Consider the following 26,159-nt stretch of genomic DNA (forward strand, 5'->3'; position numbering starts at 1 on the left):
TGAGCCTCAAGAAGTAGGAACAGAAGAATTTACTCCTGAACACAGCAGGGGGCCCTGGGAGCTGGTAAGGTCAAGAATTGTGCTCCTAGGATGTGCTGTTGGCAGCTCTGTGGAAGATGGGGGGGAGGGCAGCTCTTGTGGCAGGCCAGGTGAGAGGAAAGGAGGCTTACATAGCCAGAGACCCAGAGAAGCCGTGCAGGTAAGAGTTGACAGTGACGGTGCCAGGCCTGATTCCTGGTCATGGTCACCAGCATGCCAGAGTGGGCCTCTACTTTCCCTTTTCCCTAAAACACTTCAATCTTCTGCTGGCTGTTGCTGCCTGAGGGATCTTAGGAAGGAATAATTCTGAGTGTCGGGCATCAGGGGAAGGCTAATGAAGATGGGGAAGGTAATGTCCATTTATGCACTGTAGAGCAGATGACTGACACAATAGTGCCCTCCCTGTCTGTCTGTCTCTCACAGCACACACTCACATGTTGAGTCATTTTGGTCATGTTTGACTTTTCATGACCCCACTTGGGTTTTCTTGGCAAAGATACTGGAGGGGTTTGCCTTTTCTTTCTTCAGATCATTTTACAAATGAAGAAGCTGAGGCAAACAGTGTTCAGTGTCTTTTCCAGGGTCACCCAGCTCTAAGTGTCTAGAGCTGGGAATCTTCCTGATTCCACACCTGGCGCTCTGTGCACTGTGGCACCACCTAGCTCCCAACAAACTCACGTACATTTTTAGCATCTAAAGGCTTACAAAACAATTCCCTCACCACAGCCCTGAGTTAAGCGTAATCATCTTCCTTTTACAAGTTTAAAAATTAAGGTCTGAAGGTGTTAAGTAAGCTTCTCATGATCCTTTGATCAGTAAGTGTCCAAGCAAGAGACTGACTCTGGGTCTCCTGGGGTTCAATACTTATTATGTGCAGAGAACACCGCCTGGTCTTTCAAAATGTTGGCATCTAACTGGAACAAACACTTGAGGACTCACCCAACTGTATAAGTGTGATACAGTTTCTTTTTTTTAGGCCTTTTTTCCCTGAGTTCCAGGAAAGATGTCTCCTCAGGTTTTTCCTTCTTACTTCCTGTTCATGCAGCTATTTACCTAGAGTGCCTACCATGTGGAACTATGATGGGTATGATATAGGGGGTAGGAGAGAGTTCAAACAGCAATAGTCCACTACAAGAACTTATTATCTAATAAGGGAGGTGATGCCTAAATGGATGTGCCCAGGGGTAACCATAGCTAACTCTACTACAATGGCAAGGTGTGATGTGTGATAGGAGAACCAGAATGCTCTGGGAATTCAGGGGAGGGAAGAGACCAGTTCTGCTTGTAGGGAGCCAGGGCAGGGAGAATGGGGAAGACCTATTTGAATTGGATCTTGAAAAAGAGGAAGGCTTTCACCTGGAGATGGGAGATGGTACAGGTATGGCAGGGGGGATGTTCCAACTGAGAGGACCTGATGAGTAAAAGACATAGAATTGTCTGAGTACTGGGCACATTCTGGGAATTATGAGTTCTCAGCCTGATTGGAATATAGAGTACATTGAGGCTAATATAGTTGGATATGAAACTAGAAAGTTAGGTTCAGCCTGGTTTACAGACAGCCTCAAATACTGGGCCAAAGAGTTCAGACTTGGTTCGCCCATCTTTAGGGATTGATTTAGTCACTGATGGTGTCTGAGCAGGGTTGTGCTTCGGGAGATTCGTGTTGGGTAAGACAGACTGGAATGAAAAGAGAAACCAGGAGAAGTTGGGAACGCTAGTGGAGGTAAGAAGCAGCAATGGCAGCACTAGGGTGTGTACAGTAGGAAGGAAGATGGGAGGTGATGCAGAGATTGAATAATATTTAAAAGAATATTTTTGTATGAGTTCAAATTCATGGAGCCCTAGAATCTGAGTTGAAAGGAACTACAGAGGTCTAAACCACACCTGAACAAGACACTTTTGTTTGTGGTTGATACTGTACTGATTGTTTCAGTCCCCAGAACATAATAAGGCCTTCTTAATAAGGTCCATGATGATTCCAAAAAGATTGCCCTGACAGTTCACATAGGAAAAACTAAATGGATGAAAAATGCCCATTCTCTAGAGTAGTGTTGTCAAAATGAAATGGAAAAGGGGCCGCTAAACTGCATGAAGATCCCTGCAGCCAAATGGTGACTTAGATATTAACATCTGTGTTTTAGTGTGTTTTTATTCATTTTGTTCAATATTTCCCAGTTACATTTTAATGTGGTTCTGGGGCACTTGGAAGTGTCATCCCACTGGGGTGATACATTAGGATGTTTTGGGATGGAGACTACAGGTAGACAGTGAACTGGACCCAGAATCAGAGAAGAGGAAAGGTTGCTGGGGTGCACATTGCTTTTAATATCCCCAAGAGATTTTCTGGTGCAAAGGCCCATCTTTTTAACACAAATCGTCTCTGAGTGGTGCTCTGTGGTTGTGAGGTAATGATTGAACCCTTGAGAGCCTCACAGGAGTGAGTATGGAGGGAGCTGAGGAAGGAGATGGAAGGAGAGTGGTCACAGGAGCAGCAGAGGAGCAGGCTGGGGCAGGTGCTTTGGCTAAGAAGGAGTCATTGATAGAGGAGGAGATGAGAAGATCACTCTCATAAGAGCATCTTGATCAGGGTCTGGTCTGAATGTAGAGCCTCAGGGATGGAGGCTTTGGAGGGGGGCCAGGGGGAAGGGGGCGGATTCGAGGCCTTTGACAGAGCTGGTGTAGAAAGCACTAATGGCTGCTGCAGGGTGGTCTGGCCTTCCACATCTCTTGTGTTTCTCCAGGACAGTGGAGTTGGGGGAATGTGTTTTTTAGGGGATGTATTTCCAGGCAGATGGGAAGGAATCACTAGAAAAGGAGAGAATAAAAAAGCCAGAAATGGAGGCGATGAGTGGTGACTGGCGAAGATGGGAGGGGAGAGAGAGCAGAGGGGACAAGGCAGACAAGCATTTCAGTGTAGAGGAGAGGGAGCTGGCATCTTCTCAGTGAACCAGGAGGTGGTACCGCCTGAGAGGGAGCAAGGCAGGGGGCACAGAGTATGCTTACAGCAGCGGCAGTAACTGGCAGTTCAGTGAACGTCCTGCCTGGCGCTCTGAATTGGATGCAGTATGTGCATCCCCTTCTCTTACACATGAGTGGACGGAAACTGATCAGGCTTTGCATGTCACTGAGCCCCATCTCTGGGAAGAGGAGAGGGAGAGGGAGAGGGGGAAGGGGAAAGAGAGGCACACTACCCCTGTGGGTAACCGAGTTAAGTTATGCCAGATACAAATGGGAAACAACAGAAGTTTCTGTTTTTGTGGCGCCTTGCCTTTTTAAAGCACTTTGGCCTGTGATATTTCATTTCATTCTCTAAAGGCTTTGGTAATAGTTGGAAGGGCCAATGTTACTCCCTTTTGACAGATGAAGAAACTAAGTCTCAAATCTCTGAGATGCCTCAGGGGTGCCCAGAGCTCCACCCTCCTCCTACTTAAGAAAAAATTAACCATGAGAATTTTTGCTTGTGGAAAGATATGGAAGTGCTTTAATGTTGCCCGGGCCACTGGTATTGGTTTCAGGCCTTCTTGTCAGGGTGCCCCCTCCAGGACAAAGTTTTCTCCCCGCTAGGGAAAGATAATCTGCTGAAACCAACACTTGCTGGCCCTGGGATCACACTAGAAATCTCCATGTGTGCGTGAGGAGCTCGGGGGCATGCCCACTCCTTTTACATGGCCAACAAGTGGCCATTTGTTAGAGAGCTGCAGCATTGTTAGCATGTCCTAACTTGAACTGATACTGGAGAGGTGGTTTCTGTTCTAAACCTTTTGAGTGGTATTAAGGGATTATTTATTCATGGCTTTCTACTTCTCAGACTCTGCGCTGTGGGGCAGGGGATTTGTTAGCATAACTTAGATGTCTTTCACTCTGTCAGACAGGCCTTCCATCCCTTCTCTCCATCTTCCGAGAATCCCTGTCTCACTTTCCCATCCAGTCTGCACCGATGGCCCATCCATCCCCAGAAAGCCTTTCACAATGACACATGTAGAATTCCTAAATGAGTTTTTGAGTGGCCCTGAGTGTCCCGGGAGGTCTTTCAGGGATCAGCCACTGTGTGCACTCTAGCTCAGGGGCAGGGATGTCATGGGCCAGGGTGACTCCAGGAGCTTTCCCCCTTTAGTTGGCCAGGAGGCCCTGTGCCCTGCCTCCTTCTGGACCAGGGCTGGCCATGCCAGCCAGAGGGCAGCTCCCTGTCTCATGTTGCCCCTGTTGTGGTCAGCATTGTGGGCCACTCTCCCCACATGAGCGCATATCGGTCTTGCTGTATCTCTGTCACTGCTGATGGGTCATCACAGTCTCACGTCTGCAGCTGCTCCCCAGTTTTTGGACACCCACTTTATTAACAGTTTTTTGCTACTACAGAAAATGCTGCTGTGAATACTTTGATATGTGTGGGACTTTCCTCTCTCCCTTGTCATGAGATCACTCTGTCAGAAGGGCATGAACAGGAGTTCCACCTCACCGAGGGCTTGGCCAGTAGTGCCTGGGGCTGCTTGAACCCCTCCGGCGTACCGTGTTTCTCTTCCTTGCCGATTTTCAGGATAGGGCATAATGGAAGCTCAGGGAACATTTCTCTTCTTTGTGACTTGGAGCACTTTTTCCTGTAGGTGTTTGTAGAGTGTTTGTTCTGATGCTTTGACCACTTCTATTGGGAATGGACTCTGAGCTAGCTGTGTTCGTGTCCTTCCCTGTTGGCCTGGACTGTCAGGCTTCTGTGGGACAGAGAAGTCGAAAAGGATTTTCTCTCCCCACTTCCTCTTCTAGCTACGTTGATGTTGTTTGGGCTGGTGACTTGGTGAGAGCTCTGGCTCCCAAACCTGCGATAGAACTTGTCCAAGAAACCCGTGCTGACTTTCCTCCTTTCTTCCCACTCCTGTGTCTATTTCAGACAAGAAGGCCGACTGCACGTTTACCATGGCTGACACTGACTTACTGGATTTAATGACTGGCAAGATGAATCCTCAGTCGGTAAGCGCTGTAGACAAAGCGATTAAAAATGCAGGCCTCCCTGACTCCTCAACAACTGCCCTCACATTGGCACACCTCACTTACCCCTCCATTTCACAGATGAGGAAACTGAGGGCCCAGGAAGGGAAATAATTCTTATGGAAGGTGACAAGGCCTGAGAGTTGGAAGTTGGGATGTGAGCCCATGTCCTTGACTCTTCTGCTCTGTGTGTGAAGATGTAAAAACTTATCAGAGCTTTCTCTTACTTGTGAGTTTCATGGACTCAATGTCACTTGATGTAAATAATGGCAGTGGCCATAGTAGTGACCGACATGGCAGTAAAGCTCTAAAGTTTGCTGAGTGACTCGCACAGATTACCTCCTTTGGTCCTCCCAGCAACCCTGGGGAAAGTAGGTCCTCTCCTTATTATCTGTGTTTTACAGGTGAGGAAACTGGGGCACAGAGAAACTGAGTGACTTGCCCAGGATCACACAGCTAGGAAGTGTCAGAGGCTGGATTTGAACTCATGAAGAAGAGTCTTCCTGATTCCAAATCAAGTGTTCTACTCACTGCACCACCAAGTTGCCTCCACTATATTACTGCTTTATTAGAGCTTTGAGACATCTTTCAGTTTAAACTAAAATGTTCACATTCCCACAGCCTGATTTGTTTTAGGCCTTGGACCAGTGTGCCATAGGGGGTGCGGGGGGTGATGACTGAAAGAGTATTGGACTTGGAATTTGGAGACCTGGGTCCAGCACTTAGTAGCTATGTCAGTGTGGGCAAATAACTATCTCCCAGAAACCTCGGTTTTATCATCTGTAGAATGGGCATAATATTCTTTTCATTGCCAGCTCAGAGGGTTGAGTGGCAGAGAAAACATGGAGCTCTCTGCTGGTGGCCTGAGACAGATCTTCAGGGGGAGAAGGGGTCACCTGTCTCTCCTCCCAAAGCAGCCGAGAGTGAGGGGGCAGCTCCAATCATTGTGGGCATTCTCCTGGCTTGAGCCCACGTCATCCTTTGTCACCTTCTTCCCACGGGTGCTCTCCTTGCCCATGCCTGGCGGCGGCTGTCCAATCCCTTTGATCTTTGACGGGCAGAATGTACCCATTTTCTTCATCTGTTGCCATCCTCATTTCCCTTCTCTTAGTTTCCTCTTTTTGTCTCTTTCTGTTCAAGCAGCTGGTGAGTTTTTGGCGTCATGACCAAATGATTGCGCATCAGTGCCAGCGACAGATTCCTCTTTGGTGCTTTGCAACTGAGAGTCCCCCAAAGTCACATTCCCACAACCCAGCCACACCTTAGCCATGGCGGGGAGGGGGTCAGGGTCCACCAGTGCAAGCCCTGCGGGGTACCTCAGGGCCTGACCTATACCCAGCCTTGCAGCCGGAATATCCTCCCTCCATCTGGCTGCATGGGCAGCAATTGTGGGGGCGCTGCTCCTTTCCTTTGACTGCTTAGTATTAAGTTCACATCGGGCCCTAGACGTTTACTGGCTATGAAAGTGATCTAACTTCTGCCTGCCTCAGTTTCTTCATCTGCAAAATAGAGGTAATAATGGCACCTGTCTCTCAAGCAAGGTGGTTATAAGGCCCCAAGGATACAACGTATGTGAAGTGCTCTGCAAACCTTAAGGTTCTATAGAAATGCAGATGGTTGTTATTATAGATGGAAAAGGCAGGTGCCTCTGTTACGTGTTCGTGGATTTCCACTGGCACAGCGGAAAACACAAAATGCGGTGGAAAATTAATTGGTTGGAATTATTTAACTCTTTGGTTCCAGTTCAAACAAGGGAATGTTTTTCTGCTGCCAACAGAAAACTCCCATAAAGAATCCCTGGAACTAGACTTGTGACATGCAGCATTTGGAGCCAGGGTGTCAGGGGTCAGATCCTGGCCCTGGCATGCACTAACTGTGTGACTTTGATCAAGTCATTTGACTTCTGAGAGGGTTAGACTAAATGATTATCAAGGACTTTTGGATTCCTGCTGCAGAGCAGTTTGGCCTGGTCAGGGGAGGGCCAGTTACAGACTCAGAGAGACCACAGTTTGAGTCTTGCTCAAATCTTGACCTGTGTGCTGATTCTGTGGCACTGGGCGGGTCTCTCAGGTACCAGGCAGAACTGGGCTGCCTCCATGGAGGGCCTCTAGCCATGCAGCTGAAAGACTGTCTAGAAAAAACCAGCCCCTGATTTTGCAGCTATGGGGAAATCTTAGAGAGGTTCTTGGTCATGCCAGCCTAATATCCAGCTTTCATACAGTTCAGCCTAATTTGGGAAGCATTGTTCTAAGCGCAGACTTGTTCATGAGGGAGGTGGTTTCAATGTGTGTCCCATCAGTGTGCTATTTTTAAGAAGACATATTAAATAAATTGTACTCTGAAGCCCCTAACCTTTAAATCTTTGAGCAGGAGGCTGTGTTCCATATAGAAAGGAAACATTTACTTTGTCCAGACAGAGGAAAAAAGGAATTAGTCATCCTTCCCAGGCAGCCCAGAGAAAGCCAGAGTTCTTTACATTCTCAAGTATGATGCATACAGAGGCTGTACCTTTTTTATTTCCTTGCTGAAAAAGTGGAGACTGCCTGGCACTTTTCATCCAAACATTTCTGAGTTTAAGAGAATCAAAGCATCAAAAACATCTAACGTGTTGTGTTCCCAGTTCTGCCATTTCTCCTGAGTTTTCCTGGGATTTTATTACATGATAAATTTAGTAGTTGTTAAAATGGCTTCCCAGTACAGATTGGGTTGACTTTTCCTCACAGAGCCAAGCAGTAACAGGAGTGCCCCTGAATTGGCAGGCCGCCCTCTGTGGGGAGAAGTCCTTTGTCAGGCAGCCCCAGAGTTGGGTGATATTTAATACACTCTGTGCTGCCTTCCAGGGCTTATGAATATATTCTGGTTGGCACTTTCTAAAAAGAAAAACTATAGTAAACTTAATGCTATACACCAAGCCCCTGTGCAGTAATTTAAAGAAAATTTAAGGCCAAGGTGCTCTGCCAAATATTGCAGTTTTGAGTCCTCTTTGTGGGGCATCCAGCAGGAACTGGTTTCCAAGAAAAGGGTGGTGGGGAAAAGTTGTCTTGCCTGCTTGTCAGGACAAGAGGAGAACAGACACGCTGCATCACAGAGTTTGGAGGACCCAACCAGAGCATATGAGCACTGGCTTGGAGAAGGCCTGGCTGACCTTGGCCAAGGATCTTTCAGACCTCCCTTTTCTCATCTGTGAAGTGAGGGTTTTAGTTAGGCTACTTTGAACTCTTTTTAAAGCCTCTTGTTCTGTGTTTGTCCAATACCTGCCAGTGATGGTTAGTGGAAGCACTCTTTGGAGTTAGAAGACTCAAGTCCAACCCAGGCCTTCTTATTTACTCTTTGTGCATGTGTGTGCATGTGTGTGCGTGTGTGTGTGTGTGTGTGTGTGTGTGTGTGTGACACAGACAGAGACAGACTTTGGGTAAGTCCCATCATCTCCTGGCCTTCAGTTTCCTCATCTGTATATGTAGACCTTATGTCTATGAAACCTGCTTTTTGAGTTTTAAATTATATAGGAATACCTGACATTTATATAGTTTTTAAGGTTTGCAAAGCCCTTCACATGTGTTCTCCCTTTTACTTCTTAGATCAGTTGTAAGCACTGCAGATATTATTTCTGTTAGAGATGAGAAAACTGTCTCCAAGCGGGGTGAGGTGGCTTGCCCTGGCTCATTCCTACAACTGCTGCCTAAGTTCATTGTGCTAACCACTAGGCCTGACTTCTCCTCAGTACATGGAAAGTCTGTTTGCATGTTCATCAATGTCCTCCTTGTACTCAACCCTGGGCTCAAAGGTCATACTGATGGAACCCAAGCTCTGAAAAGCCTTTGAGTTTGGACCCGATGGTGGACAAGGTGCCTCTTAGCCAGGCTCTGTCCAGCATAGCTTAATGTAGAGAAGCCCCTCATCTTGGGGGCTGCCTGGGAAAGCATTCTTCAGCCCCCATAGCTCCTGAAGACTGTCTAAGAAGATAGAAAAGGATGGCGCTCTGCATTGGTAGAGATTGTGCTCTCCCAAGGAAATGAGAATCCTCCTCCAGGTCTTGAAGCATGCTGCTGCCCACAAGGCAGAGTGGCCCTTGTTTTTTATGTTGAGCTGAGTCTGCCCCTTGCTCCTGCTTCTGTCCTGAGACCCAGACAGAGAGGCTCAACCTCCTCTTCACACAGTCCTCCATGTCCTGAAGACACACTTATCCTGCTCTCTCTCCATCTTTCTCCCCTAGGCTAACTACCCATAGGCCTTTCAGAGGAGTCTTGTGTCATATAACTTTCCTTGTCACCCTTTGGACACACCCCAGGAGTCTTATGGTTGCTCGGAAAGTCTGTGGCTTTTGAGGATTTTGGTTCCCCTTGAAGTTTTGTAAATGAAAGAAATTGAGCGTGCTCCCCATTAGCTGAGCCCAGGGTTTGAAAGCTTTCAGATGGCCTGAGAACAACGCAAAGTAACACTTTTTTCCTCTGCTCTTGCAGGCTTTCTTTCAAGGCAAATTGAAGATTACTGGTAATATGGGTCTGGCCATGAAGTTACAGAGCCTCCAACTTCAGCCTGGCAAAGCGAAACTCTGAACACCTTGGAGTCGACTTCTGCAGAATATCAAAATTCTGTGTACATACGTGGATATAGTGCGGGGTGTGTGCATGTGCATGCACGCATGCACAGACATGCGTACATGCACACATGTGCCCACACACATACATGTGTGTCTGTGTCCTTCCCACCTGAAGCTAGCCAGAAATGGCTTGGCAGGGCATCATTGGCCTTGGCTTTCTGAAGCTCTGCATTAACAGAGCTCGACAATACTTCTGTGGCCTTGCTGAATCACATAAAACTGCATTGAAAAGTTAATGGGGTAATTATAGTCTGGGTTAGATTGGGCAAAATCCAAGGACTCAGTAAACAAAAGATCTCATGTTGCTTATAAAATGCATTTAAGGATCATTCTGCTGAGATTTCAATTTTAGTTTTCCTTGGGAGAACTGGATGAAGCAAAATACCACCAGCCGGGCGGCGACCGGTGTTGTGCACTTGAATGTCTCATCTATTTTCCCTAATATTTTTAAGAACGCTGCAAATGAACTTGAAATTTTAAAAAAGAACTTAATTCTTTGTTTTCGTGTAACTGAAAGAGCAGCAAGAGGTGACACTTGCGTCACCTCTCTTAAAATCAAACCCTTTCATGAGGAGGGAGGTTTTCTTTTTGAAAATCAGTGCGTTCGATTCTTGAACTGACCATTATTTACAATTAGGCGGGCAACCAAAGCGCTTTGAGAGGCGCAGTATTTATCGGATTGACTTCATTCAGCAGACTTTTCATTTATTCCTTCCTCAACTTTACTATTTCACGTATGTTTCATTACTTAACCTGGTTTCATTTTTCTGCTGTGTGAATGTTAATTATGCAACATTTCTTTTTAACTTTCTTGTAATTTACTAAAATGGGATAAATAATGACTGATCAAAGATTTAATAGAAAATAAATTTGCTTTTTTCCTGTTTTCCTTTGTTTTTATTCTTCTTGTGTGCTTGAGATTCTTTTGGACACTGCGAAAGGAAACAGCTGTGACAAAGGCAGAGTTTGAGTGTAGTGTGTTTTGTGTGTTACTCCAGTCCACTGAGGCTTTGCATGTCACTGTAATGTGTCCTTGGGGCAGCACAGTGGTGCAGCAGACAGAGTGCAAGGCCTGGATTCAGGAAGGCTCCTCTTTGTGAGTTCAAATCTGGCCTCAAACACTTCCTGGTTGTGTGAGCCTGGGCAAGTCACTTCACTCTGCCTCAGTTTCTTCACCTGTAAAATGAACCAGAGAAGGAAATGGCAAACCACTTCAGTATCATTGCCAAGAAAATTGTGAATGGGGTCATGAAGAGTTGGACAGGACTGAAACGACTGAAAAACAGAAATTCAACTTAACATCTTAAAAAAAAACCCATGGGCTGTGGAGAGCAGAATTTTTCAGCATGAAAAGGAAGTCTTAAATGGTGCTCATACTGCTGTGTGTTGTGCCCTACCTGGCTGCCAACTCACCTCTCCCTTCAGCTCTGAAGGGTCCAGCTCTCCTCCAACTTGGAGCCAAGTGCTCTGGAAGTGGCCACTCAGAGGATGGGTCTGAGGCCTCTGCTGTTTTTTGGGGGGAGGGGCTTTTCTCCTCTCCATTGTTCCAGGTTGGCATATTTTAGCTGCTCCAGCCTCCCCTTAGGTGTGCTTTCTCCCTGTTGAGGTCATTGATATGTCCCATTTCACTTTAGGTATCTCCTCCACTTGTAGTAGCTTCCCAGCAAGCTTCTGAGCCACCTTGTATTTCTTTCACATACATCCAACCACCTCCAGACTATACATTTAAGGAATGCTGGGTAAAGGATTCCTTCTGTTTCCCTGATGCTGTTCTACCTCCTCACAGCTGGGGACTCGGGGACATCAGAATCCACTGTAAGAGTGGGGAGAAGCAATAAAATTAAAAAAAAAAAAAAGAGTACACCAGAAAAATAAAAGTGCAAAGAACCAAGATGGAAGGGAGATGGAATGTTTTATATATGGAGAAGCAAGTAAACCAAGCATAAAGTAAATTTTATGGCTACACCAAAAAAAAAAAAAAAAGAGTGGGGAGAAGCCCCTTTGAATAAGAATAAAACAGGGGGCTGCCCCTCTGCTGGGGATCAGGGTGTGTGTGTTCATCCTTCATTTACCTCCAGAGGTTGCTGTGAGGATCAAATGAGATATTTGTAAAAGCCTTTAACACAGTGCATGGTACACAGGTGTTTAATAAATGCATGTTTTCTTCTCTCCTTTTTACTTGCAGAAGACTGTGCCAGGGCCCAGAAGAGATACTATTGTTAAAAAAAGACACAGTCTCATTTGATCCTCACAGCAACCTCTGGAGGTAAATTCCATTATTATTATCCCCATTTTACAGATGCAGAAACTAAGGCAGGATGAAGTTAAAAGACTTGCCCAAGGTCAGTGTCTGAGAGCAGATTTGAACTCAGGTCTTTCTGACTCCAGATCCAGAACTCTGTCCACTGTACCCCTGAGCTGCTGCTAATTACCTGTTGGAAATAGGGTACACATTTGAATTAGACACAGCCTACACTCTTTTAAGTAGTTATGGATCTCAGTTAAGACCTCTGCACCAGACTGGCCCTTGCCATCAGCACAGTGTGACCCTAAAAGCCCCTGGAGAATAGCCCCATCCACAGAGAATCCCTTACAAAAGATGTTTTTGATGGGGACAGAGACTTTCAGAGAGCACATTCCCATTTCTGCCTCTTTTGAAAGTAGAAACAGTCGTTGGACAAAGCAATCTCCCAGTATTTTGGATGGTTTCATTAAATGCCAGGGGAAACCCCTTGCTGGAAGACAGCTATGGGGGACAGGCTTTGCTTTCCTGAGGCAAAGGCTTCATTAGGGTTAACAGACAACATTGTGGGAGCTTGGATTCTCTGCACCTCTTAGATGTGTCTCAATAAAAATGTGATCTTCAATAGAAAATGACCAGAGCTTGTCTGTTCTCGTCTGTTTTGACAGATTCCCTCAAGTGCACGTTTAAGTGATTTCTTATCAAAATTGGGTAGAGAAAGGAAAGTGAGCAGCTGAATGGGCCAGCCATTTATGGGATTCTTTCCACTGTCCTCTTTGGATGAGCACGTGTTTGGTCCCCCTACTTGCAGGTACTTTGGGCATCTGTCCTTCATGGCATCCTCCTCCTCTCTGTGGGCTTGGTCTAGACTAGCTGCTGACCTCAAGTGGGTTTTCTTCATGGCTGTTTCCCCTCCCTCATTTATAGCACATCAAGGCTTCTAATTGTAAAGTCAAATGGGATCACACCACTATCCTCGATGATAAAGAGGTGGTTGCCCTTTTGGATGGAAGGGTGGTAATGAATAATAAATATACATGGAAAGACAGATTGAAGCCAGGTTGTGAAGGACTTTAAATGCCAAAGAGAAGAATTTGTATTTGATCCCAATGGTAAAAGGAAGGCACTGGAGCTCACTCAGGAGTGAAGTGATTATCAGACCTGCTTCTGCGGAGTATGGTTTTGGAAGCTCTGTGATCTCATCAGATTCAGGTGATTCTCAGATCTGCTTACCCAGCCCTAAACTCTTCCTTGGCCTACAGTTTCACAGCTGAATGTCCAGTAGACACCTTAAACTCACCGTGTCCAAAACTGCAGTTATTCTGTTGAAGGCACCACTGTATCATCCGGTCGTGTAGGCTTACAACCTAGATATATCATCCTCCATTTTTCACTTGCACCCTCTCTAGCAATTCAATTGACAAATCTTGTTTCTATCAACATGACATCCCTCTTATGTGCCCCCTTCTTTCCTCTGACAGCACCCCACCAACCCCCCTCCACAGGCCCCCATCCTCTCACACCTGGACTATTGCAGCAGCTGCTGGTGGTTTTGCCTGCCTCAGTCTCTCCCCTCCACTCTAGCCTCTGTTCAACTGCCAGACTAACCATCCTAACGTACATCCCTCCTGTTCAATAAAAACCTTAAAGCTTTTGACGCTTTGGCCTCTTCCTGCTTTTCCAACCGTTAATCTTGTCCCTTAATCCCCACCATGCACTCTGACCCCCTTGGCTTGGAACACCTAGAACCCAGCACTCAGTCTCCTAACTTGACACGTACAAGGTGAATTAAAGAGGGAGGAATTTGGAGGCAAGGAGCCTGGTCTTCGGCCTATTATAATATTCCAGACAAAAGTGGTTGGAGTCAAGTAAGTACAGTAAAGGGGGGACCTAGATGAGAGATGTTGTGAAGGTGGAATTGCTAAGACTTGGCAAATGATTGGATGTGAGGAGGTGACAGAGTGAAGGACTGAGGACCCCAGGGCTTCAGAGAAGCTGGTGAGGAGGACGGTCATGTCCTTAACAGAAAAAAGGTCCCCAGGGAAAGGAATGGGTGTGGGCAAAAAGGGAACGGGTTCTGTTCTAGACGTGCCATGTTATTGAAGATGAGCATTTATTGTTAATCCTTTTAAGTTCCAATCACAGCTAGTTTCAGAGTGAAGGTCAGTTCAAATTTGTGTTGACTGCCTTGTTTCTTATAGATTACACCTGACCGAATAGATTTTAATAGTTTTGACAAGCCTGTGTGACCTTGGGGAAGTTATTCAGATGTCTGGGCCTCTGTATTCTTATCCCTCTAAGGGGGAGGGAAGGGTTCTGTGGTACCTGTCATGTGCCAGACACCGTGTACTATGCACTTTACCCATTTTATTTCATTTGATTCTTACAGTACCCTGGGAGGTCAGAGGTGTTATAGAAAATCGAGGCAAACAGAGGCCACATGACTTGCCCAGGATCACAGCTGGCTAGTTGTCTGAGGCTGGATGGGAACTCATGTCTTCTTGACTCTGGACCCAATATTCCATCCACAGGGCAACAGCTATCTCTATCTCTAATGAACCTTTTGGCTCTAAATCCCACGATCATCCATCCTGTAAAAGGAGATGTCAGTTTGACTTCTGAAAAGTTTGAGTTTCAAAGATCTCCCAGATAGCAAAGGCATTATTTGAAAATAATGCTAGCTTCCTTGAGGGGCATGCTTTCTTTTCATAAATATTAATAAAAGTCATGAAATCATTAAAGAAAAGAAAAGAAGATCAACCTGGTGGAACCATTGCATGAGTAACATGGCAGGTTGATTCTCTGAGGCACCTCTGGTCACATTTGGGAAAAGTGAGCTATAATGCACTTGACATTAACTAGAGCTGAAAGACTTATGTGCTATCAGGAAGCAAATTTTTTACTAGCAGGATCTGGCCAAATATTAGGGATTCTTCTTAATAGTAAGTTCAGTTCTTATAGGGCTTCTCAGAGTCCACTGAGCATGCCCATCATTTATCTCTGTCTTAATATGACAGCATATAAAATAGATCCTTGGTTCACTGTAAATACAGAAAATCTTGGTCCAGCATTATATATGGAATGTGATTCCATTTGGCAGTAAAGTTGTTCTGAACCACAGTCTTATTTAGCAGGACTTTTTGGAGCAGTTTGTTGATTTGAGAAGGACTGAGATTGATAGGAATCTTAGCAGGACTGAATATGCAGTCCCTTTGCTCCTGATGCCTCACGAGGGTTTAGATTCCAGGTAGGAGAGGGTCACTGCCTGGAGCCAGGCTCAGTTAAGCTCTACCATTCAGAGCCTGAGTCTTTTATTGATTCACATTTTTATGCAAAGTAGGGGGAGAATGAGCTCCTGCAATAACATCTGATCTTAGGACGTTAGTATCTTTCCCTGTATACCATACTCCTTTTCAAGCCTTTGCTTTATTGCCAGTGGACAAAGGCATACACATTGAACTGACCGGATTTCTCTGAACTGTTGTTTCTGGATTCTTTTGCTGATGCTTGAAGGCTAGTGTTTTTACATGACTGTTAGAAGGAGGAGCCTTCCTCAGGACGGACGGACCCCTTCTTTGCTGAGTTACGGCCACCTCTGTTCGTGCACAGATTGATAGAAGATCATACAAGGAAGCGATAATCAAAGAGATGAGTTAACTTGAGGAAGCAGAAACCTTCTGCTTGGCAAAGTGATAACTAAGGGCAGGGCATGATATCAGTTCACAAATATTTGAGAGCTGGAAACACCAAAAAGGGAGAGGAATTATTTTGCCTGGTTACTAGGAGGAATGGGAGGAAATACAGGAAAAAGAAACTTGAGCCTAAACATCAGAGGGAACTTCCCAAGAGTGAGAACTAGTGAGCTGTGGGTCAGGTCCAGAGTTGTGCTCACTAGGAGACTCAGACCCAGGTGGGTTTGGGGGCGGCAAAAATGGAATGTGATTTATTCACAGGGAGACATTGATCCCTGGCAGAGGTGACCTCAGGGTCCTATTTATGAAAATTCTTATAATAGTTCAGCATAGAGTAGTAGAAAAAAAACCTGGATTGTAGAGTCTGCGTACTTGGGTCCAAGTCCAGACATTTAGTAGCCTTGTGACCTTAAGCAAGTCACTCTACCCCACCCCTGTCTCAATCTCACTTTGTTCATTAGTACAGCGGGGATAGGCAGCTAGGTGGCACAGTGGAGAAAGAGCCAAACCTCACACTTATTTAGCTGTGTGATCCTGGGCAAGTCACTTAACCCTGTTTGCCTCAGTTTGCCCATCTGTAAAATGAGCTAGAGAAGGAAATGGCAAACGACCCCAGTATCTTTGTCAAGAAAACTCCAAATGGGTTCACAGAGAGTTGGACAAGACTGAACAACAGTGGGGAGAATGATGCTTGTACTCCCTACCTCAGGTGAATTGTGAAGAAAATATGTTCAAAGTCATAAAGCCTTCAGTTCGGTCTCCACACTGCTGCCAGACTGCCTGATGGTATCACTCCCTGCTTGGCAAAACTCACTGGTTCCCTAATGCCATTAAGATCAATTACAGATGCCTCAGTTTCTCATTTAAAATTCTTCACAACCTGATTCCAAACTCTTATTATACATCCGCCCCTCCCCCCCCCATGAAGACTTTGGTGTGGCCAAACTGAGCTAGCTATTACTCAAAATGACCATCAGCAAGCATTGATTTAGTGCCTTCTGGATACCAGGCCCAGTGCTAAGCCATGGAGATACAAGGAAAGGCAAAAACATTGTCCCTGCCTCAAGGAGCTCACATTTGAATGGCCCTGAACAGCATTCCAACAGCTCTACACATTCAAGACCTAGTGTAAATGGGAGAGAAGGCTCTCGATAGGGGGCTAGGGGCAGGGATGAGGAGCAGAGGGGCCTCAAAAGACCTTTGGCCAAAGGTAGGCTTAGAAGCCAGGAGCTCCGGCCTCTTACTTCCCTCCAAGCCTTCAGCTGGAAGTGCTTCCCCTTCCCTCATACCAAACCGCCCCGTATTTATTCTAGTGTGCTTTGCATGGAGTTGTTTCTGTGCCGGTTACTTCCCCTGATAGAATGTGAGTTTCCAGGAGTATGGGCAGTGACTTTTTCAGTTTTGTTTTTTATTCCCAGATCAGCCCTGGACCCACAGGAGGAGCATTTAATAGACTTGGTAACTGCTCCGTAGAAACATAAGCTGCTGCTAATGTTTGGGTGCTTTTTATCTAAGCCTTTGGTCCTTGGAAGATGCACCTTCTCTGCCGTGAATTCACTGTTCCCCAGGAACGCGAGGTTCATCCTAACAATGGCCTCTGGAAAGCCCAGACATACCACAGGAAAGCAAGTTACCCTGCCATGTCTGGGCATGGGACGTTTTCGTGGAGGACCCAGGCCCACAGTTGACACAAAAGGCTGCCTGCAGTTGGCCCCTAGACCTTGCACTGTCCAGAGGGGACAATCTATGCGCATAAGCAGATAAGGACTAAAGTTTTGACGTCGCTGGTCAGCTCAGCACCTTCTTGGGTCACCTAACTAGTAGATGTCTTAGTTGGGGCTTGAGTCCGGCTTCCTGACCGAAAGGGCAGGACTCTGAAAAGAAATTTGGGAGTTGGGGAAAGCACTAACAACTGGGGGGAGAAGAGGAAGCATCAGAATTGGTGCTTGAGTTGAACCTTGGAGGGAGCTAGGGATCCCTAAAGGTAGAGGGGGGTGAGGAGGGAGAGCATTCTCTAGGTAAAGGGGGCTGGAACAAGATTGAGAGAGACTCTTAAACATAAGCCCATTTCTCTCTTTAGGTTTGGGGAGATGGGATTGGGAGGGAGGTGAAATCTCTCGAGATGATTGTTCTCTATTTCTTGACTGTGAATAATTTGTTTTGATGACTGCCCATGTTGGGGATTTCCCGCTTTTTGAAATAGATCACTTTTCCTTCTTAGGAGAGAAAACCAAAAGAAGGAGAGGAAATGAAGGGACAAAGACTTCTTCATATCGATGAGGGTACAGCACCACCAATGACTTAGTGCCAGAGAGATGATTTAGCTTAAGATGGATTTCACAAGTGACTTTTGTCTTAAATTTGCAAAAGCCATGCAACCTTTCAGATGGTTGTTTTGTATTTAATTACTTCAAAAGATTTGTGATTCCAGCGATGCGAGTATATCCCCTTCACCAGTACAGATGGCTACCCCTCCAAAATCTTAGTAGGCTGGGACATGACTTGCTGTGGTTTAAAAAAAAATGCCAGTCTCTTGAACCTCTGGGGCTAAGCCTTTTTGAGTTTGTCTGCTCTACCACCAAGGAAAGCAAATTGTTCGCAGAGCCAAGTACTTTTACAACCTGAACTCTGGAATAGATAGATGAGAGATACTCAACCAGAATTGATTTCTCCCTTACCTGATTTTAATATTTTAGAAGTTACCTAAGACCCGTATGGTCTAATTTGTTAAGTGTTTACTGAGTATGTCTTAACATGCACTTGTTATAAGTGACTTGTGGACAGGGAGTGTTACTGATGTTTATGACTGTGTCTTAGGACTTGATGAAAGTTTGTGAAACTAAATGACAATCTTTTTACCCTTTATGATTAACTTATGATTTATTAAGAATTGACAGTGTGGATCACTTCACTATTGTCATCAACACGCATTAATGAGTGTCTCTTATGTCCTTATCCCTCCTTCCATTCCCCGACAGAATCTTGGACCAACCTTCAATGGAGCAGACCTGGCAGCTCGATGTTCTCTGGCCCTCACCCGAACCCTTTTCAGCCACTACCCCAACCCTTCCTCACTAGGAAGACACTTGATCTGGGCCTCCAAAGGCACATGGGCCCTCTCCTGATGCCTGGCTGAGTGCCATTGTTGAGGGGAGAGCAAAATCTCTCTGCCTCTCCTCGGGGCCTCAGCAGAGGGGATCACTTCCTTTTTGTAGGTGAAGAAAGAGCAACTTCTCTGAGATCCCATAGGTTTAGTGGCGAGCTGGGATCATACTGTGGTTCTTTAACCCAGAGTATCCCAGCTCAGGAGCTGGAAGGAACCTACTAGGCTGTTTGCTCCAACTCGTTCCCATGGATGAGAAAAGGGAGGCCCAGAGAAGGGAGAAGTTTGCTTGGTTCCAGAGCTAGTAAGTGTTGGAGATGGGAATGGATCCTGGGTCCTGGGACTGAGGCAGTGCCCTTTCCAGGATTGCCCCTTCCTGCCCCTACTGTCTCTTAGGATTGTCCCACGCTGCCACAAAGGCCAGGGGAGTCCCAATTAGTCAGTGGCATATTGGCATCACTAAGTCACCAGACATTTGCCCTGGCTGTGCCTCATGCCTGGAATTCTCTTCCTCCTGGCTTCCTTCAAGTCTCAGTTGAAATTCACTTTCTGCAAGGAATCTTTCCAAGTCCTTCTTAATCTTAGTGCCTCCCCTCTGAGAGAATCCCCAGTTTATCCTGTTTATAGCTTGTCTGTATCTGGTGTTTTGCATAGACTAGGAATTCCTTGAGGGCAGACACTGTTTGTCCATCTTACCTTTCTTTGTATCTCCTGAGCTTAGCACAGTGCTTGGCACATAGTAGGTGCTTAATAAAAGTCAGTTGACTGACTGACTCATCTGCCCCCCACCATCCTCTCCAGCACAGCCTCTTTGGCCAAGGGCATTACAGCCTGTGGAATCATGCTCTCCAAGGCTCAGATACCCCTCAGGAGACAGCCCAGATGTTGTTATGTTACCTGCAGAGGTGGGTGGGATGCACAGGAGGGGTCTCCAGATAGCATCTAGCCCTTCCCACACTGGGACACTTCTGGCTCTTACCTGGCCCCTGTCGAAAGACCTGTGAGCCTAGCCCTCTGCTCCAGATCAGCTTAGCAAGGAGGAACATGGATGCAGTAGCCACCTCTCCCCCACTCCTGTTCCCCCTCCCCCTCCAGGAGCAGTGAGTTTGGTGCATTGTCTCGGTTTGTCCTGATGATGAAGCCTGAACCACCTCTGTGTTCATCATACATGTGTAACTCAGGCCAAAACGCAAAATGTTGCTTCAGCTGTTAGCAGTTAATACTAGTTTGCTTGGAAATATTCTTGGCTCATGGACTCAATATGGCACTGTTCAGAGAGAGGATTTACTTCTCCTCTGTCTTGTGATTGGGGTAAGCAGGCACTTCCCCCCATTCCCTGCCCAATTTACTGTCCTCCAAAGGGCTGGGGGACTAGGCGGGCAGGGAGAAGAGGAAAGGGGGCATGATGGGGTGGGGTAAAAGGTAGTTTCCAGGAAAATTCAGTCTTGGCCCCATTCTGTAAGCAAGGTCTCCAGATCTTCCTCAGGCTGGGGATAAATGGAAGGAGGCTAAGGGGATGACCTAGTGTTCCTTTGCCCCCTGACTTTTCACTGGGACTGCTTTGGTAAAATTCTCAAAGGACTGAAACAAGTAATATTTGTATTGGTAAATGGGGCAGAAGTTCCTTCTGTGGGAGGTTGCGAGGCTGCCCGTTTCTGAGGGGTGCAGGAGCAGTCAGTTGTGGGTTGGAATGGAAGGGCCTCTTCCAGTTGGAAAGGCTGGGATTCTGGTTTCTTTCAAAGAACTCGCTTTCATTCTTGGAGTATATTTTTTCTCAGCCGGGGCATGCTCTCCTGAATAAAATGCTTATTACTTAAATACTTGTAGAATTTTAACTTAAGGGAGAGGGGGCTTCGGGGGCACAGCAGGGAAGCCCCTATCGCCAGTCCTCTGGGGATGAGGGAGGGGGCCAGAACCAGAGCGTCCCATCCCTGCCTCTCTCCTGCCCCCCCCCCCCCCCCCCTACTCCAGGATTTCCTGCGGTTTGCTGTGGGGCCAAGCCAGGCAGCAGGGGGACAGAGAGGGGTCGGTCCTACGGTTCTGAATCACCAGGAAAGGGAACGGGCCAAAGAGGAGGAGGAGGAGGCGGGAGAAAAACCCAATCACTTCGCACACTGGCTTTTAGGAACCTGCGCCTGTGTCCAGAGGAGGAAGCCGTCCAGCAGCTGCATGCCTAGGCGGCCGGGGGGGAGGGGGGTGAGGAGAACCCGACAACAAAACTTGTGTTGACGAAGCTCGAGCCTTGAGTTGAATGGAAGGAGACAGTGTCCAAGGAGCCCAGCGCAGAGCCCCGGGAGACTCGTAGCGAGCGGCCGACGCCGCAGGTAGGTACGAGCCGGCGATCCTGGAGGGGGGATCGGAGATCGGGAAGGGGGCGGCGGCGGGGGATCTCCCTCCAGCCCCGCCAGCTGCGGCTGGGAGAAGGGGGGAGAAGGGGGAAAGCCAGGCTGCTTCCTCTCCCACCTTGTCTCGGATTGGGCTGGGGCAGGGGAGTGGGGTGCAGCTCCACGGCACACTCGATCAGCCCCACTCCGCCTCACCCTACCCTGTCCGGATAGGGCTGGGGTCCCCGCCTCAGGCTCTTGGGCTCCGCTCCCTCCCCACCCCACCCCACCCCACCCCCCCAGACTCAGACTAGGCTTGGAAAATTCCCGTCGCGGCTTCCCTGCAGCAAAGGGGCAGAGGGGCTGGCTCCTCCGCCCGGAGGGAGGCAAGTCCCTCACCCCTGTCCGCCAGCTCCCTGCCCCTCCTCCCTTGGTGCACATCTGGAAAGGATCGGCTCAGAGGGAGGATTGGGGCTGAGAGCTGCTCAAGGGACCTGGCGGGCCAGACAGACACCTTTGCGGGGGGCCCGGGGGCGGTTGAGGCTCGCTTCGCTCCTTCTCCAACCTTGTCCTCGTAGCCCGACCCCGGCCCCGGGCGCGCACTGACATTCGAGGGCGCAGCCACTAGCAACCTCTAAGGAAGGGCTCTTGCTCCAGCCTGCCGTCCCAAGGCAGCCGGGCTCTCCCGCTGCCCGTGGGCAGACAGATGTTGGCGGAGAGGAGATAGAGAGAAGGGGGCAGGGGGTTAATGAGGCTGATTGGATTGGACCGTAAACCCCGTGTGCAGTCTGTTTGGAGTGTGTCAGAGATGAAATCGGGTGGAAAGAGCTCGAAGACTGACGGCTAGCCCTGGCACACTCGCTCTTTCTAGTGTGTGTGTGTGTGTGTGTGTGTGTGTGTGTGTGTGTGTGTGTGTGTGTGTGTGTGTGTGTGTGTGTGTGTAACTGTGGGCAAATCAGAGGGTCACAGGATACTAGGTCTAGAGCCGGAAGGAACCTCAGAGGAAACTGAGGTCCGAGAGAAAACATCTGTCTTTCCCAGAGTCCCGCAGCTAGTAAGTGGAAGAACTGAGATTTGAACCTGGCATTCTCCAACGATCCATTGATCTTTCTACTACATGTACTACACTGCCTATTCACTTCTCCTGGCCTCACTTTCCTCATCTGTAAAATGGGTCCTTCTAAGACTTGTAAGTCTTACTGTGCTCTAGAAATGTGCATTATTTTATTCTCTCCCCCAAGGTCCCCCCCACCCCCGACTTTTGTCTTTGTCTTACCGCCTATTTCTGAGTCATAGCATCTCATCTAGGTGACTCCTTACCTGAGCAGAAATCCATTCTGCAACATCCCCAAAAGTTCATCCAGTCTCCCCTTGAATACCTGTGGGGATGAGGAGCTCACTGCCTTTGGAGGCATCCCATTCCCCTTTTGGACAGCCTCTATAACATATAAGTTTATTTCACTCTGGCAAAATCTGCTTCTCAGTAACTTCCTTCCCCATCTCTGCCAGAAGTGGAGGTGAGTGAGCTCATTCCTGTACCTCCCACCTCCCTCAGTTACTTTGTATTCACTTGAATATATTTTGTATTTATTGATATGCTGTACAGAGCTCTCCTGATGGGATGAAAGCTCCTGTCTTTGTATGCCTAGAACCTGCACACTCCTGACCCTTGCTTGTTGTTTAGCCATGTCTGACCCTGTGATCCCATTTGGGGTTTTCTTGACAAAGATACTGGAGTGGTTTGTCATTTCCTTCATCAGCTCATTTTGCAGATGAGGAAACTGAGGCAAACAGGGTGAAGTGACTTGCCCAGGGTCACATGACTAGTTAGTGTCTGAGGCCAGATTTGAACTTAGGAAGATGAGACAGTCCGACTCCAGGCCTGGTACCCTGTCCACAAGCCACCTACCTGCACTGTCTGACCCTTGTGTGGTAGGCATTTAAAAATGCTTATGGTTGACGACCCCTGTGAGGCAGACCATATCTGTTCCTTTCTAGAAGAAGGGGAGGCTCTTTTTCTGGCTCAGCTGATATCTGAGCTCCATTAGAAGCAAATGACTGGTGAAAACCTCTCTTTTGGCCACTTACCCAGAGTCACAGAATTGGGGAGTTATCAAGGTCAGCCACCCCTTAGAGAGTGTGACTTTCAACAATTGGATTTAATTTTACAAATGAGGAAACTGAGTCTCAGAATGGGTTCCAGTCACCCACAGCCTCCCAGATGTTCACTTGCCATGTCTGTGTGTGTCCCATGGGAATGCTTGATGTAACAGATGGCTCCCTCAGGTTGTCCTCCCAGATCCTGTGCAAGCTGAGGCGGGTCCCAGAGAAGTCCGGCTACTTTAGCTCGGCTTAGGTGCCCCGGAGCCCTCCTCAGCCTTTCCCCAAGCGTTAACTCTGCCTTTTGCTCTCATACTCCAAGTCCTAAGGACCCTCAGAGACCAAGAGGTCAGAAAGCTAAAAGTAACCATTAATAGGTAGCATTTATTTATACAGCACTTTCAGGTTTTCAGAATGCTTTCACAAATATGTCCTTTGATCCTCCCAGTTATCCCAGAAGGTAGACGCTATTATTATCCCCATCTTCCTAAGGCAGATAGAAGGTGTCTAGGCTCGAATAGTAGTTAAGTGCCCAAGGCAGGGTTTGCACTCATGTCTTCCTGACTGGAGCCCTACCATTCTATCTGCTGCACCACCTAGCTGCCTCTTTTCTGTTAAAAGAACATGTACATTTTCACAGGAACCTTTTGGAGACAATGCTCCAGCCTTTGCTATGGGAGGATTGTTGAGCCTTCATGGAACCCTCAAGAGTTCCACGAGCCAGCCCATTGCACTTCCCCTCACCCCCACTTAAGCAGATTTTATTTTTTCTAATTACATGCTGCAATTGTTAGGAAGTTTTTCCTTCCGTCAAGCCTGAATTTGCCTGTCTGAAGTATCTAAGCTGATAGAGCTTGGGACTGTGAGTCAGAAAGAAAGGAGTTCAAATCTGCCTCAGATACTTCCTAGCTGTGTGACCTTGGGCAAGTCATTTAGGTGCTGTTTGCCTCAGTTTTCCCATCTGTAAAATGGGGTTAATAATAACAACACCTACCTTCTATTGTTGTGAGGATCAAATGAGGCCATATTTGTCAAGAGTTTGACAAACCTTAAAGTGTGACATAAATGCAAACTATTATTATCACCCTCCTTGTGCTCTGGGCCAAGTCCAGTCTTCTGCTTCATGGCCTTTCAGACAATTGAGGACCAGCATCAGTCTTGTAACAGGAAGGGAAGGGCATTGTAAGAGCAGTGTATGCGACGACCCCTGATGTTCACAGAAGGATCCCTGAGGGCCCATTGACTTAGGGTTAAAATGAAATGGGATTTCTGTTTTACTGTCTTTTTATTTATTTTGTTCAATATTTCCCAGGTGTTGGAGTGTGGGTGTCTTTGAGACCCCAGATGTAAATGATAGGGACTGTCATGAAGGGACACAAGAACATCAGAGCCCATTGGAGATGGAAGGACCTTGGAAATGGCCTGAAGACAGTGTGGCCTAGTGCAAAGGATTCTGGACCTTAGGGCAGGGACCTGGGTTCATATCTCAGCATTGTCACTTGCTGACCTTGTGATCTTGGGCAACCTTCCTGTGACTAGTCAATGAAGACCTTGACTTTGGATGGTCCCTTCAAGCTCTTTTTAGCTTCAAAGCCTGTGATTTTTATGGACCCCTTTATTTTATAGGAGATAAAGCTATATATAGGTATATACAAAGGGAGGCATTGTGGTAAAGAGCCTGGAAAGGATGCTGTGCTTGGGGCCAGGGTGTTTGGCATTGGAGCCTGGCTTGTGATCTTCAGGTGGTCCCTCAGTTTTTCAGTGTTTCAGTTTCCTCATTTGTGTAGGGCAGGAGTTGGACAGGACCAGATGATCTCTAAGGGTCCCCTGGCTCTGAACCTGTGAGGAATGTTTGCTGCCACTACGGACTTATTAGTCCTTTCTGTTCCCAAGTTAAGCAGAGGGCTTTTCATCAAACATGATCATGGCCAAAAGCAGGCTCCCTTAAATTCCACGTGTTGGATCAGATGCAGGCAATGAATATCCACCAAGGTTCTGTTTCCTCCACCAGTAAGAAATGCATCTGGATGTTCAATAAGGACTGGGCCCCCAAGACAAATGAATGAAATGAATGAATGAATGAAAGTCTAGAGGACAGTGGAGTAGAAGCAGAATGACTGAGGAAGGGACGTTTGAATAGAATGACAGAGGCAGTGAGCTGGTCTGTGAGTGGGTGATTAACATGCCCTTCCCAGAAGCAATGGCTGTTTTCCAGTCCTATGCCCAGAGCAGGAGGTAAAAAGTGGGATCCTGGGTAGCAGGACAGATGGCCATATGACCTCACATCCCTCTGTACCATCCATTCTTGACACTCACTAGAGTTATTTTCACTCCCTGACTCAGTGGCTTCCAGTGGTTCCCTATCATCTCTGAGATCAAATAGAAATTCTTCTGTTTAGCTCTTTAAGTCTTTCAGAACCTGGTCCTGACTTTTCCCCAGCCTCCCTGGACATTCATTACTCCTCTAGCTCACTGCTGTCCAGCTCAATTGGTCTGCTCCATGCCTGGGACTCCCCACATGCAAGGCTTCATCTCCTGCATGGACCTTTGGGTCAAGCACACTTGAATTGCCTGGAATGCCCTTCCTTCTTCCCTCTACCTCATAGAACCCCTATTTCTCCAAGAACTACCATCTACAAGGACTACCTCCTTCATGAAGGCTTTCCCAATCCCCTCAGCTCCTAACTCCCTCTGAAGTATGTGTAATTATTTTCTATTCTGTATTTACTTATATCAGGGTGGTAGTTTATTTTTCCTTTCTTAATCACTTTCTTAATCTGACAGCTGGATCAAATCAACCAAGGATATAAATGAGGTACAAGCAATCAATTTGAGAGGAGTGACAGCACACAAGAAATGGCTTGTCATTGGCTGTCATTGGCCCCGCTCCTCTGTAGGACCCAGAAAGCTGATGGAGCGGCCTGGACTCCAGTAGCCCTGGCTGAGGTCAGTGGTGAATGGATTCCTGCGAGAGCAATGCCCTGGGGGGAGGGACAAAGGAGTTTCTGAGCCTCTGAAGGGGAGTTCCCATCAACCTCAGCAGCTGCAGGGGGCCAGGATTGCCTGGCCTAGAAACAGA

The 26,159-nt window shown here is 47.2% G+C and overlaps 2 protein-coding genes across 7 annotated transcripts in view; both read left to right on the forward strand.

Moving 5' to 3' along the window:
• Window positions 1-10,505, forward strand: part of SCP2 (sterol carrier protein 2) — a 75,437-nt gene extending 64,932 nt beyond the window's left edge. For all 3 annotated transcript variants that reach the window (XM_072649489.1, XM_072649490.1, XM_072649491.1), the window contains 2 exons: window positions 4,922-5,001; window positions 9,480-10,505. In XM_072649489.1, the coding sequence (XP_072505590.1) occupies window positions 4,922-5,001; window positions 9,480-9,575 (176 nt within the window). In that variant the 3' untranslated portion in view covers window positions 9,576-10,505. The remainder of the gene's footprint in view (window positions 1-4,921; window positions 5,002-9,479) is intronic.
• A 10,167-nt stretch (window positions 10,506-20,672) lies between these two features.
• PODN (podocan) overlaps window positions 20,673-26,159 on the forward strand; it is a 45,372-nt gene continuing 39,885 nt past the window's right edge. The window contains exons 1-2 of one of the 4 annotated variants that reach the window (XM_072649484.1): window positions 20,772-20,980; window positions 25,865-26,026. In XM_072649484.1, the coding sequence (XP_072505585.1) occupies window positions 25,937-26,026 (90 nt within the window). In that variant the 5' untranslated portion in view covers window positions 20,772-20,980; window positions 25,865-25,936. Of the gene's footprint in view, window positions 20,985-25,864; window positions 26,027-26,159 lie in introns of all 4 variants that reach the window. The other 3 variants (XM_072649485.1, XM_072649486.1, XM_072649488.1) reach the window with 3 other exon arrangements.

The sequence above is a fragment of the Notamacropus eugenii genome, chromosome 2 (assembly GCF_028372415.1).
Source record: "Notamacropus eugenii isolate mMacEug1 chromosome 2, mMacEug1.pri_v2, whole genome shotgun sequence".
NCBI classification, from domain to species: Eukaryota; Metazoa; Chordata; class Mammalia; order Diprotodontia; family Macropodidae; genus Notamacropus; species Notamacropus eugenii.